Genomic DNA, 14,782 nt, shown 5'->3' on the forward strand with positions numbered 1-14,782 from the left:
GAAAATCCTGTAGGCTCTGTGTTAGTTAGACAGGAAGGGAAAGAGCAACAACCTGTATATTTTTCTATCCATTTATTAAAGGGAGCCGAGTGTAGATATACTACACTCGAAAAGTTGGCCTATGCATTAGTGTTAACTGCCCGGAAGTTGCGTCCATATTTTTTAGCACATGCAATTATTGTATTGACCAACAGTACTCTCGGATGGGTGTTGCTTAACCCAGAGGCATCTGGTCGGTTGATCAAGTGGACGACCGAACTCAGTGAGTATGATATACAATACCAACCTCGCTCAGCCATCAAAGCATAAGCTCTGGCAGATTTCATCATAGAGGTTCAGGGTCCTGAAGAAGAAAGTACTTGGAAAGTATATGTGGATGGATCTTCAACCAGACAAGGTAGCAGAATTGATATTCTTCTTATATCTCCAAAGGAAGATAAGCTTCAACTTTCTGTCAGGCTGAATTATGGGGCCACTAATAATGAAGCAGAATATGAAGCATTGATAGCAGGGTTGTAAGTTGCTCGGCATGTGGGAGCAGCCCGAGTTTTTATTTATTCTGACTCTCAGTTAGCAGCCCAACAATTATCAAGTAACTTTGAAATCAATAATGATAGACTCAGATTATATGCCGAAGCATTTGATAAATTGAAGACTCAATTTCAAGAAGCAAATATACAAAAAATTCCTCGATCTGAGAATCAAGTAGCGGATGAATTAGCTAAATTGGCCTCTCTTATAACGCCATGGAGCTTAGATTGGCCGGTTGAGCAGACATTGTTAATATCTTGTATTGAAAGACAAGTCGATATAGAGATACAAGGTGATTGGAGAGCATAAATCATATTATATTTACAGCAGGGTATTCTTCCAATTGATGCAGAACAAGCAAGGATATTTAAGAAGAGAGTTTCCCAATACACTATGATAGGGGAGCAATTATATAAAAGGGCTTTCTCCAGACCTTTACTTTAATGCATTGGAACAGAAGATGTACAGTTGATCTTGCAGGAGGTTCATCAAGGCTCATGCGGCAGCCATATAGGAGGAAGATCCTTAGCCCACAGAATTTTACTAGAAGGATATTTTTTGCCTACTCTATATGAAGATGCTGCCAAATTTATAAGAACCTACATTTCTTGTCAGAAACATCAGAATATTCCATATCATCCTACACAATTATTAAGAACTTCTATAGTTTCCTGCCCAGTTGACTAATGGGACATGGATATAGTTGGTCCATTTCCTTTGGCAACTGCACAAAGAAGATTTTTATTAGTAGCAGTGGACTATTTCTCCAAATGGGTGGAAGCAGAACCACTTGCTCGGATTACTAAAGATGCAATTATTAAATTCTTGTGGAAAAATATTGTTTGCAGATTTGGTATTCCTCATAAATTAGTCTCTGATAATGGAATGCAGTTTCAAGGAGACAGAATCTTGAACTGGTGCAAAAGCTATGGTATTACTCAAGCATTTACCTCTGTGGCATATCCACAGAGTAACGGGCAAGCTGATGTAACCAACAGAGAGATTATAAGAGGCCTAAAAACCAAACTGGATCATGTTGGTGGGAGTTGGGTGGATGAGTTGCCCAGTGTTCTTTGGGCATATCATACTACACCCCGAGAAGCTACAGGGATTATTCCCTTCCAATTGGTTTATGGAGGAGAAGCTGTAATTCCTATCGAGGTGGGAGTAGAATCTGACAGAAGACAGCTATATGACGATGACAATGCAGGTCGAGGACTTATGGAGCTAGATCTGATAGAAGAAATTCGAGACAAAGCTACAACCCGTCTCACATCATACCGACAACGATTGAGGTAAAATTATAACAGGAGAGTTATCTCGAGATTTTTTCAAGTGGGAGATCTAGTATGGAAACATGTCAAGCCCGCTAGGGATGTTAGTAAATTAGCACCACAATGGGGAGGACCCTATAAGGTGGTGGAAAAACTTGCATCGGGCTCATATTATCTCCAAGATGCAGAGGGAAGAATTCTCGAGCATCCATGGAGTGCAAATCATTTACATCCCTACCGAACTTAACAAGCTTATATCGCTCGAGGAATATAAGTATCCCTGAACAAGCGGATTAATTCCTCCTTAGTGTATTCCAATCATCCAAGCACACGAAACTTAGCATGTCCAAAGGTGACAAATCAAGTTTACTTTAAGAAAGTTCCCTCCGTTCGGCCTTGCTTAAAGATAACAAGTATGTTCTCAATTTATGTACTTCATTTAATTTTGCAAATAAAATGCAGGCAAAATATCGCCCAAAAAATAGACATGATTTAAACGACATGGTGATTACCGGGCAGACATTCTTAGTCCGCTCAAACGTCCATCGATTGGGGGCTTTAAGGAACTACTAATCAGGCTTCCTTAAAGAATCTCGAAGACGTTAAACCATCACAAGGTTAGTGTGAGCATTTTAATTTTACTCAAATAACAGTCGATCGGGAAATCTCTTGAAGTAACCCGGATGGGCCTTCTCGGGAGGAACCGAAGACTTTAAACCATCATAAGCATAGTCGATCACGAAATCTCTTGAAGTAACCCGGACGGGTCTTCATGGGAGGAACCGGAGACTTTAAACCATCATAAGCATAGTCGATCGAGAAATCTCTTGAAGTAACCCGGACGGATCTTCTTAGGAGGAACCGGAGACTTTAAACCATCATAAGCATAGTCGATCGGAAAATCTCTTGAAGTAACCCGGACGGGTCTTCTTGGGAGAAATCGGAGACTTTAAACTTGTTGGTTAGTCCTAGGAAAATCGTACCGGTTCCACTGTACAAAAATTTTGCACAAGTATCGAACCTTTCCTTAAAAAACCTATTGTGTTCTTTAGAAGTTAAATTAGGAATCGCAGATGGAACTTAACATCATTGATTCCAAATTTAACTTATCTGTTCTTAATGGTTTAGATTTGAATAGCAAGCGGAACTTAACACTATTGATTCAAATCCACCTACATTATAAATTCCATTAAATATTAATTTCCAAAATTAGCTTCCAGGATTGCATGGCGAGGCACATAGCCTTCTTGGATATGGGAGCAACCACCACCGCCTAGACAAGCCTTTTAAGGAAAGCTAATATTTAATTTCCTTAAATAACTCTAGGTTAACCAAAAAGAACAATCAAATCACAAATTCGAAAAAAAAAAACACAAACTCGAAAAATAAATTCGAAAAACTAGATCTAATGCCTCTTGTATTTGGAATTCATACAAAGAAAAATAACTAGTATAATGCAGAAGAAAATTACTAGTTATACCTTCTTTTTGTATGTTAATGACCTTGAGATCTTCTGCCGTATTCCTCGCCTCGCCTTGGACGTTATGTGGGCGACGATCCTCCAAGATTAATACCACCCAAAGAGCTTTCTTCTTCCTCCTCTAAAATCCGACCACCACCACCAATTTAGGAACCAAAGAGAGCAAGGGAAAGGGAAGGGGAGAGATCCGGCCATAATAGAGAGAGCACAAGCAAGCGAATAAGAGATGATGCAATCCCTACTTCTCCTCTTCTTCTCCTTCTCTTTGTATCCGGCCACACCAAGCAACTACAAGAGGTGGTCGACCCTAGCATGAAGGGAAGCAAGGGTCGCCCCTTAGGAGAAGAGTAGAGAGAAAAAGAATAGCTTACTCATGAGGCCTCTCCTCCCCTTCTTTTATAATACTTGCCCAAGGCAAATAAGGAATGACTTTTTACAAAAATTAAAATCTTCCTCTTGTTTTTCCTTTTCCCTTTTAATTTTTCCTTTTCTTTCCTCTTGATTGAATCAATCACTAATCATAGATTGATTTTAATTTGATTGGAGGATGATTTAATCCTATTGGGCAGCCCCTTGCTTGGGCACCAAGCAAGGGTGGTCGGCCCCTATAAGGAAGCACTACAACAAAAATCACTTTTCGTAGCGCGCAAATTCACTTTCCGTAGCGCACATTGCATGCTGCGCAGTTAAAAGCTGTTGAAAGTCCTATATTATTCGCGGCACGCATTGCACGCTGCAGAAAATACTATCCGCGGCGCGCATTGCGCGCCGCGGAAAAGACTATCCGCAGCATGCAATGCGCGCTGTGGATTGTATTTTTCGCTAAATAAAAAATAATATCCGCAGCGTGCAATGCACACTGCGGATAATAGTATCCACGGCACGCAATGCACGTCGCGGAAAATAATATCCGCGACACACAATGCATGCCACGGATAGTAATTTCCGCGGCGTGCATTGTGCGCTTCGGATACTATTTTCTGCAGCACGCAATGCGCGCCGCGGATAGTCTAATGAATATAAAACAAAATAATTTCATTATGCTAAAACAATCAATAAACATTTCACAATAAATTAAATACAAATCCAATCCACACACAATTAATAAAAGTCATTTCATTATACCAAAAAACAGTTTTAAGATCCAAGAGTAGCTATTACAAACTTCAATTAAACTAGTTATTACATATCAACAATTAAACTTACGATCCACACAAATTTGTATATTATGTATCAATCACACAATACTATAAATTTCGATAACCATGCAACCGTGCTTCCTATTGCATCATCAAGAAACTGCATTTCATCATTTGGTCGAATTAGGTCCACCTTTTCCACCAAAACTTTATCAACCCAAACTTTCCAACATGATCCACCAAGAATAACGTGATGCACTTTTGTGTTTGGATCTGTGGATGTAATTCGACCTTCTGCAACAACTAATTCTTCAGCAGACTAATGAAGCAGCTTACATTTAGTATTTGCACAAATATCTCCACGACACACATTTCTCAAATTTGACTGTAAATAAACAATACAAAGTTATTAATTCAATCATATATATTTTTGTAACAATTTTGTGATTCAGAAATACATAATTTTATGATAATCACCTGATAACATGACCAAAATCATCACTTTTTTGGCACCAATATTGATATCGCTATTGCTACCAAATTCATTCCCAATACCGCTACAAATGCCACCACTAGCAATCTAATTTTACAACCAAATCGTGTCAAGCAATGTCATCATGATAATTCAAAAGCATTTAAGTGTACATATCAAACTTATTTTATATATATTGTTTACTTACTAACCTGTTCTGGATGATTTTGTTGTCTCATACTTTGTAAAAACATAGACCTCATTTCTTTCATTTCTAGTTGATTTTGTTGCCTCATTTCTTGCATTTGTTGTTGAACATTTTGTACTACAGTTTGAAGTTTTTGAACCGTTCTATTTTGTTGCACAGAAGCTCCAACTTTCGATGGTGTTACTCCAAAGCCCATTCCACGCACTCTACCCCGAGCTTCTTTGCCAAACACAATGCTAATTGCATCATCAACAATATTAGTTGTGTTTTGAGATTCGGGTGGACATTCTAATATTTTTTTCTGCAACAAAAAAAAACTTTCAATATATTATCATTAATATAATAAATGACTATACAAAACATCAACATATCATGCATGTAAATGAAATCAACATATAATAAAGAAATCAACTCATGTTAAAATTCTTAAATAGAATAAAGAAATGCACAGCTTCATATACCACGGGTGTTACAAAAATTATTATCAATGAACTATAAAAATTTCTACATGTGAATAAATGAACTATACTGAACTTAGTTCAGTTTAGAAGTCAACTAAATTAAAAGGGTGTTACAAAAATTATTATCAAAACTAAGTTTAAACAATAAGGAATTTTAAAACTCACTTCATATAGCAAGATTAAAACAGACAGACAAACTTTAGAGATTTATGTTCACTAACCATATGAGAAAAAATCTCAGACTATTATCAGATACTGATTTAGTTCCAAAGACAGAATAAATACAAAGGATGACACAAAAATTATTATCAAAACTGGTAAATAAATGAAAAAACCTACAATAGAGAATTTGAATAACTAATAACTAGCAAAAATAAACCAAAGCAACAAAAACATAACACGGTACGAAGTCAGAAACGGCAAACACAGCTACAATTACGTAGGCACATATTTCAAAAATTAAACACATTGTACATACATTCTTACGGATCTAAAACAGGTTACAAGCACTTGACAATTACAATGTTTCTGCTTCATAAATTGAGAGACTGTTGACAAGCTTAATGCCAGCAAAGATCATAGAGAAAACATAAAAAAAATCAATGGAAGGTTTAGCTACAGCGTTGCATGAAAGGTTTACTGACTCCAGAGAAAATTAAAAAAAGATTTTGTCATAGCAATCTGAAATTGAAGATTATAAGCTTCAGAGTGAGCGATTAAATTCAGAAATCAAAAACATGAGGAGATCTTAAGTATAAAAAGTCATTGATTTACAGTAGCACTCTTACAGCAACAGAGTAACAAATGATGAAATACCAGCAATAGATGAATCAACTAAAATGGAGATCTTAAGTATAAATGCTTATGAAAAACCATATCAGTTGAATAAAATACCAAAGAAATCTAAAATGAGTGAACATGCTTATCATTTTCTCTCCAACGGCTTGAGTACTGGGCTCCCCATTTTTTTTCTTGTGACCTTCAATCCAAACTTGCGATCTCGTAATTTTTGTATCTATCGGACTTGTCTTTTCCTTGAATATAAAAATATATACAAAATCATTACAGCATAACTTAAAAGATGCATATATCAGTAATTATTACTTAAATTATAATAAATTAAAAAAAATTACCATAATGTGAGTCAAACGAGCATAACCCCTCCGACTCATTGTGTGAATGTGGTCTTGTTTTTCCCTCATTGCTCTAAATCTTGCACTCTTTTCCTAAGATCAGTCAAAATCACATAATCAAACTCTCCAACATATTAATCTTAGTAGTCTCTTACCCAACCATAGCATTAGAATAAATTCAGTGCATTCTCATCCAACTCATGGTCTAAGTGAATAAATACTTACTTGAAAGGTAGATGATAATGTCCTCTGTACAAACAAGTCCCACTGATTTTGGTCCATAAATTCAGGCTTCAACAAACTGAGATCTCGTGAAGCCACTCGACTTGTATTAGCTTCTCGTACAAGTATTTGCAATTTGGATTTTCTATCGCGCCACAATTTAGCTAACTTTTGAAAAAATTGATTTCTTTTCCCAATCCTCAACTTTATAAGTCATCTGTACATTTAATAATACAAAAATATGTCTACATTTTGTTATAAAAATGGAAATGAAAAATTAAGTAACTAAATATATTACCTGAAGACAACTCCACATCCTATCTTTCACTTCTTCATCAATATCACTCCATCCATCTAATGTATATAGCACAAATTCCTTTATCATGCAACCTAGGAAAGAAGCGTACTTCACTGAATTATCTCCAATCGGCTGTCCAAACTCATTACGCTCCAGCTCTTTGCACTTGTCTTGGCCACTAACCATTTTCAACTTTGAAGCACCCCGTCCTTTTTTATTATCAATTTTCTCATCAGCAATTGGTTCTTTACCATGCAAATCTTCTGATGAATTGGTTGAATTGTTAGAGTCCATTCTCGATAACTTATTAGTTATATTTTCCTGTAAAATAGCAAAAAGAGATATTGAAATGTCTTTAGTAAAATAAACCAAGATTTAAAATAGAATACAATATCACCTGAATTTCAGCTACAAATCCTTTGCCACATTTTTTAACCATTTTACTCATCTTTTTAAAGCTATGTAATGACCTGGTCAAACATGTAATATGACATGATGCATTGCTGAAAATAAATAAGCAGACAAATATATTGAAACACTCAATAAAGAGTTATGCAATTATTGATAAGAACATGTATCAATCAAAATAAATAACTATAAAATATATAGTTGAAAATGTCCATCATGTCTCTGTTGAAGTGTATACTTAAAAGTTTAGTTTTTGTACACATTTATTTTGAAATAAAGAATCACATTGGTCAAATGTTTACATTTATTTGTTAAATGTAATTGTTCAATTAATTTATATAGTAGATAACATGGAGTGTGGAGTCACACTTAGAAGATCATGTTGTCGGTTCTCTATAAATTATAAACAGTTGCTCACGACTAAGATGAAAAGGAACAAACCATCAGAATAGACGTAGTGTAATTAAGTATTAGTTTATCTTGACTAATAAATTACACTGATACACTTTAAATGTATTGAGTAGCATCATTTAGGTAAGTTCTTTTTGTACTGACTTAGTAAAAGAACTAGACCTTAGTTATTATGGAAGTGTGTGCTCTTAATCCTAATATAATAACAAGCATGTATATTTAATATTTATTTCTTTGACTTATCAAAGGGTGAGGTTTAGCTCGATAAATCAATATGCCCGATAAGTTGGAAAATGATATTACTTATAGTATGTGTTGTTGATTATAGAAGGAATCTATGTCCTAGTTATCTAGGTTGAGAATGTGTAACGACCACCCTTCTTACTACTACTACTCTCTAAGGATGACCGTTACTTGACTACTAACTCTACTTAACCGGTATGATTAAAAATCACATGGAAACCCTACCGAAAAATTTCGACAGAGTCTCCCCTGTACCGGTGACCTTAAACTATCATACATAATATACACAGCCACAGGCGGCTGGAACACATATCAAACACACAAAAGGAATAACATCACCACGCAGTTTAATGAAATCAAATCATGCAAGTAATCAGTAGCGGAAACAAAATAAAAACATACAGTTAACTAACAGCGGAAGACTAAATGACTCATCTAATACATTCTTAATAAATGGTAATCTTAATAAATTCTTAGACTAAGTCCCAAGGCTTCCATAGTCCTGGCATCACACATCCCTCGAACACCTCCTTATCGCCTTCCTTTCTATATCTTTTCCTTTTCTGTATCTGCAGTAAGAGGAAGTGTAGTCTATAAGCAAAATTTGCGTAGTAAGCGCTATCTAACTCACAAAAACTCGATATGCATGTATATAAATAAAAACATGCTAAAACTGAATGCTAACATGTAAAGCTACTCATGCTCATAAATAGCAAATAATAGTAAGCTAACTCATGCTCTTCTAACAGTAAAGAAACATACTGAAAGGCTAAACATGTAAGACAAGTCTATACTATCATGCTAGCATAAAGAATTTAACTTACTGAATTCTAAACACTTTCTGATTCTTATTGAACTTACTTAAAAACTTATTCTTTTATTTCACTTATTTAAAACTTATTCTTTTATTTCACTTATTTAAAACTTATTCTTTAATACTTGTAAACTTTTGTAAACACATTGTTTTATTAGTTCAAAAGCTTATACTTATAATACTTCAAAATAATAATCAACTTCTTCTTGGGCCCAGGCGTAGTACCATCTTATGCGCGTTCCCTAATAGGTTGGGGTAGCGAGCCACCAATCCTAAAAGAGCAGACCTCGGTCTACCAGGGCCAAGACCTCGGAATTGGACACCTGGATTTGTTTAACGACAACCTCGGAAGTCGGGTACTAGCCTCTTCTTAAAAGTAAAATACTTATAATCTTAATTACTTCTTCTTTAAATGCCTTGGCATTTTAATAGGCACCTTGTGTGCCAAAAATCCCTAAAGTCTCGACTTTGGGATCTACTTAAGGCCTCGGCCTTTTCTTTTCTTTTCTTTATCTCTCTTATATTTTTCTTTATCTTTCTTATTCTTTTCTTTATCTTTCTTATACTTTTCTTAAACTTCAAAATACTGATAGGGTATTTTCCATATGCATCTATGAGTGAAACTAACTAGGTAACACACAATCATGCATATTAAAGTAGCAAAGAAACCTAAATCTATATTTTGCCACAAACTAATCACCTCAAGCTGGTATACAAAAAAGAAATCTAGTACCTTAATGCTTTAAAAGAAAGGTTGCTCATGTTATTCTAATAGCCAATGAGAAATACTGCTCGTGCTCTACTAATAGCATAAATGAAATCTGCATTTGCTAAAGAACTAAACTAAATCTGCACTTAATATTCTGCAAAGGAAACTGCTTATGTCCAGCTAACATCACAATGAAATCTGCACTTTAAATTCTGCAAAGGAAACTGCTTATGTCCAGCTAATAACACAATGAAATCTGCACTAATCCTTAATCAAATCTGCACACTAATACTTAATAAAACTACACTATAAGCTTACAAAATCTGCTCTATGATTGGAGTTCTGCGTACAAGCTTAAACTAAAACTAAAACTGCACTATAAACTTGTTCATGCACCTTGTGGCTGTTCTTGTCGTGGGAATTACTCTAAAGCTTATCTCACACCTTATGTGAAGCCAACTGTTCATATACCTCTTGAAATTTCGTGCCTATTAAAACTTCAAACATACCTCTTTAATTATAGAACTGTAATCAAATCTCTGCTACCTTTTTCAGCATTTTTAAGCCTGTAGGGAAGTCAAATATACCCAAATTAAATACTTAATGAAACAATCCAAATTCATTCCTTTCCATCTAAAACGTTAGAAGCCTTTGATTCCTTAACAGCATCACCAATTCTCAGATTAATCCCATTTTGTCCTACCAGATAGCTATCTGTGAACCTAAAAGCTAACATGAGGAAACATAATCATCTGTCATTTAATCCTAATCTACTGATGACTACCAGTAAATTTCTAGAAAATCCTAAAAGAAGATATAACAAGTTCCTCACAGATTAATCCACTGGTGATGTCCTTATCTACCAAAAATAAGAGAAGAAACATGACAAGTATCATCCAAATTCAACCCATCATTCTTTTTCCCCAATCTAACCAAACTGGAATGAGGTACATGGCAGAAAACATGAATTCCCAATCTTCACAGAAAATTCAAAAAAACAAGAAGGAATACGAATCCGGATTTATCCTACTGCAGGTGAGTAGCAACTTACCTTCGTTTCCTTGATTCACAGCCGAAGGAGGAACCTTCTAGTGCTTCTAGGGTTCGGGTGAACTTGAAATCGGGGCCTCTTCCTCGCTCACGGCTTCCTTCTTGACGAGCGACCTCGGATCGACGAAGAACCCCCGGAGTTCGCCCCTCGCCGGCCACCGGAGGGATGCCCTAGCTGTGGCTTGTTTCCGCCCGGCTGCCCTTGTCGCGCGAGAGAGGGAAGGTCGAAGGAATTAGGTCACGGGAGAGAAAAGAGTATAACTTAACCCTCTCCTTAACTTGTCCTTTTATAACTACAACTTAAGACCAATTCGTTATGAATCTGTTTACGAAATACCTGCTGGTGCGCTTGGTCCGCTGGAAAGAGGATTCCCGAAGGTCTCGGGTTCGAGCCGCCCTCGACTCTTTCCTTTGTTTTTGAAACGGAATTTTAATTTCATTTCTTACAACTACTTAACTACATTTAATTCCCTTATATTATAACAAAACTTGCTTAGCTCAGTTGGTTGGCTGACCTTGGTTAAGGTCTAGTTCGGTCTAGGGTTTAGGGTTCAAAACCCAACCTTAACACTTTACTTTTTTTTTTTTTTTTAAACTTCTTTTGTTTGGTAAAAATACCAAACGAACTCCAAAAATTGCATAAAAATACTCTAAAAATTTCTAAAAATCTCTAGAATATTTTAAAGGTATTTCTAAATATTTTTGAATTATTTCTGAGACTCAAAATAAGGAAATTTGGGTCGTTACAATTCCCCATACCTTATAAAAAGTTCGTCCTCGAACTTAGATTAATTTCGGATATTTCTATCTCATACCGTCCTCACACTCCAAGGTAATTTCCTCATACTTCTATTTCCAAATAACTTTCACTAACGGTACTCTTTATGCCTTAATATCTTAACTTCTCGGTCCTCTATCATAACATCTAGTTATGCCAAGGATAATACTTGACATCTTCTCTATCCTTTCTAAACATACTTATGTACATGAATATAAGAGAAACAAAACTAAAATTGTCTCCATTCTTCCTAAGCATGTGTATCAAAACATAGAAAATTAAAACAAGAATTTTCTTCTTTCCTAAGCACATATAAGCAGATACTCTATACTGCAAATAATAAAGAAAGCATAAAAGAAAAAGTTAAATACTTTCTTACTTGAAGACGGCAAGGATGGTGCTGATGTGTGATACTGGAGAATGAGAACTGCTCTGATACCAACTGTAACACCCCACCCTCCTCACTACTGGACTGTGAGGGCGGAACGCTACTGGACTACTAACTTTACTTAACTATCCTTGTTCACATGTTGATAGTAATTCCTAAAACTCTCGGAGAACTCAAAACATACAATTAACTAGCAGCGGAAGACTAAATGACTCATCTAATACATTCTTAATAAATGGTAATCTTAATAAATTCTTAGACTAAGTCCAAAGTCTTCCATAGTCCTGGCATCACACATCCCTCGAACACTTCCTTGTCGCCTTCCTTTCTATATCTTTTCCTTTCCTGTATCTGCAGTAAGAGAAAGTGTAGTCTATAAGCAAAATTTGCTTAGTAAGCGCTATCTAACTCACAAAAACTCGATATGCATGTATATAAATAAAAACATGCTAAAACTGAATGCTAACATGTAAAGCTACTCATGCTCATAAATAGCAAACAATAGTAAGCTAACTCATGCTCTTCTAACAGTAAAGAAACATACTGAAAGGCTAAACATGTAAGACAAGTCTATACTATCATGCTATCATAAAGAATTTAACTTACTGAATTCTAAACACTTTCTGATTCTTATTGAACTTACTTAAAAACTTATTCTTTTATTTCACTTATTTAAAACTTATTCTTTAATACTTGTAAACTTTTGTAAACACATTGTTTTATTAGTTCAAAAGCTTATACTTATAATACTTCAAAATAATAATCAACTTCTTCTTGGGCCCAGGCGTAGTACCATCTTATGCGCGTTCCCTAATAGGTTGGGGTAGCGAGCCACCAATCATAAAAGAGCAGACCTCGGTCTACCAGGGCCAAGACCTCGGAATTGGACACCTGGATTTGTTTAACGACAACCTCGGAAGTCGGGTACTAGCCTCTTCTTAAAAGTAAAATATTTATAATCTTAATTACTTCTTCTTTAAATGCCTTGGCATTTTAATAGGCAATTTGTGTGCCAAAAATCCCTAAAGTCTCGACTTTGGGATCTACTTAAGGCCTCGGCCTTTTCTTTTCTTTTCTTTATCTCTCTTATATTTTTCTTTATCTTTCTTATTCTTTTCTTTATCTTTCTTATACTTTTCTTAAACTTCAAAATACTGATAGGGTATTTTCCATATGCATCTATGAGTGAAAGTAACTAGGTAACACACAATCATGCATATTAAAGTAGCAAAGAAACCTAAATCTATATTTTGCCACAAACTAATCACCTCAAGCTGGTATACAAAAAAGAAATCTAGTACCTTAATGCTTTAAAAGAAAGGTTGCTCATGTTATTCTAATATCCAATGAGAAATACTGCTCGTGCTCTACTAATAGCATAAATGAAATCTGCATTTGCTAAAGAACTAAACTAAATCTGCATTTAATATTCTGCAAAGGAAACTGCTTATGTCCAGCTAACATCACAATGAAATCTGCACTTTAAATTCTGCAAAGGAAACTGCTTATGTCCAGCTAATAACACAATGAAATCTGCACTAATCCTTAATCAAATCTGCACACTAATACTTAATAAAACTACACTATAAGCTTACAAAATCTGCTCTATGATTGGAGTTCTGCGTACAAGCTTAAACTAAAACTAAAACTGCACTATAAACTTGTTCATGCACCTTGTGGCTGTTCTTGTCGTGGGAATTGCTCTAAAGCTTATTTCACACCTTATGTGAAGCCAACTGTTCATATACCTCTTGAAATTTCGTGCCTATTAAAACTTCAAACATACCTCTTTAATTATAGAACTGTAATCAAATCTCTGCTACCTTTTTCAGCATTTTTAAGCCTGTAGGGAAGTCAAATATACCCAAATTAAATACTTAATGAAACAATCCAAATTCATTCCTTTCCATCTAAAACGTTAGAAGCCTTTGATTCCTTAACAGCATCACCAATTCTCAGATTAATCCCATTTTGTCCTACCAGATAGCTATCTGTGAACCTAAAAGCTAACATGAGGAAACATAATCATCTTTCATTTAATCCTAATCTACTGATGACTACCAGTAAATTTCTAGAAAATCCTAAAAGAAGATATAACAAGTTCCTCACAGATTAATCCACTGGTGATGTCCTTATCTACCAAAAATAAGAGAAGAAACATGACAAGTATCATCCAAATTCAACCCATCATTCTTTTTCCCCAATCTAACCAAACTGGAATGAGGTACATGGCAGAAAACATGAATTCCCAATCTTCACAGAAAATTCAAAAAAAACAAGAAGGAATACGAATCCGGAACTATCCTACTGCAGGTGAGTAGCAACTTACCTTCGTTTCCTTGATTCACAGCCGAAGGAGGAACCTTCTAGTGCTTCTAGGGTTCGGTTGAACTTGAAATCGGGGCCTCTTCCTCGCTCACGGCTTCCTTCTTGACGAGCGACCTCGGATCGACGAAGAACCCCCGGAGTTCGCCCCTCGCCGGCCACCGGAGGGATGCCCTAACTGCGGCTTGTTTCCGCCCGGCTGCCTTTATCGCGCGAGAGAGGGAAGGTCGAAGGAATTAGGTCACGGGAGAGAAAAGAGTATAACTTAACCCTCTCCTTAACTTGTCCTTTTATAACTACAACTTAAGACCAATTCGTTATGAATCTGTTTACAAAATACCTGCTGGCGCGCTTGGTCCGCTGGAAAGAGGATTCCCGAAGGTCTCGGGTTCGAGCCGCCCTCGACTCTTCCCTTTGTTTTTGAAACGGAATTTTAAT

General features: G+C 35.8%; 1 protein-coding gene across 4 annotated transcripts; it reads right to left on the reverse strand.

Moving 5' to 3' along the window:
* Positions 1–4,914: 4,914 nt before the first annotated feature.
* LOC122041457 lies at positions 4,915–14,399 on the reverse strand. 4 transcript variants are annotated; one of them, XR_006128987.1, is made up of 6 exons: positions 14,349–14,399; positions 7,219–7,539; positions 6,924–7,137; positions 6,699–6,791; positions 5,109–6,599; positions 4,915–5,004 (listed from the first exon to the last, which is right to left on the reverse strand). XR_006128987.1 is itself a non-coding variant. In XM_042601148.1 (4 exons), the coding sequence occupies exons 1-3, from the start codon at positions 7,664–7,666 to the stop codon at positions 7,081–7,083; spliced, it is 429 nt and encodes a 142-aa protein (XP_042457082.1). In that variant the 5' UTR covers positions 7,667–7,981; the 3' UTR covers positions 6,698–6,791; positions 6,924–7,080. The 4 variants fall into 4 exon arrangements, 1 of the variants encoding a protein (XP_042457082.1); XR_006128986.1 differs by lacking the exon at positions 14,349–14,399 and having other exon boundaries at positions 5,109–5,405; positions 6,460–6,599; positions 7,219–7,981; XR_006128985.1 differs by lacking the exon at positions 14,349–14,399 and having other exon boundaries at positions 7,219–7,981.
* Positions 14,400–14,782: the final 383 nt, after the last annotated feature.

Source organism: Zingiber officinale, chromosome 2A, assembly GCF_018446385.1.
Source record: "Zingiber officinale cultivar Zhangliang chromosome 2A, Zo_v1.1, whole genome shotgun sequence".
Taxonomy (NCBI): Eukaryota; Viridiplantae; Streptophyta; class Magnoliopsida; order Zingiberales; family Zingiberaceae; genus Zingiber; species Zingiber officinale.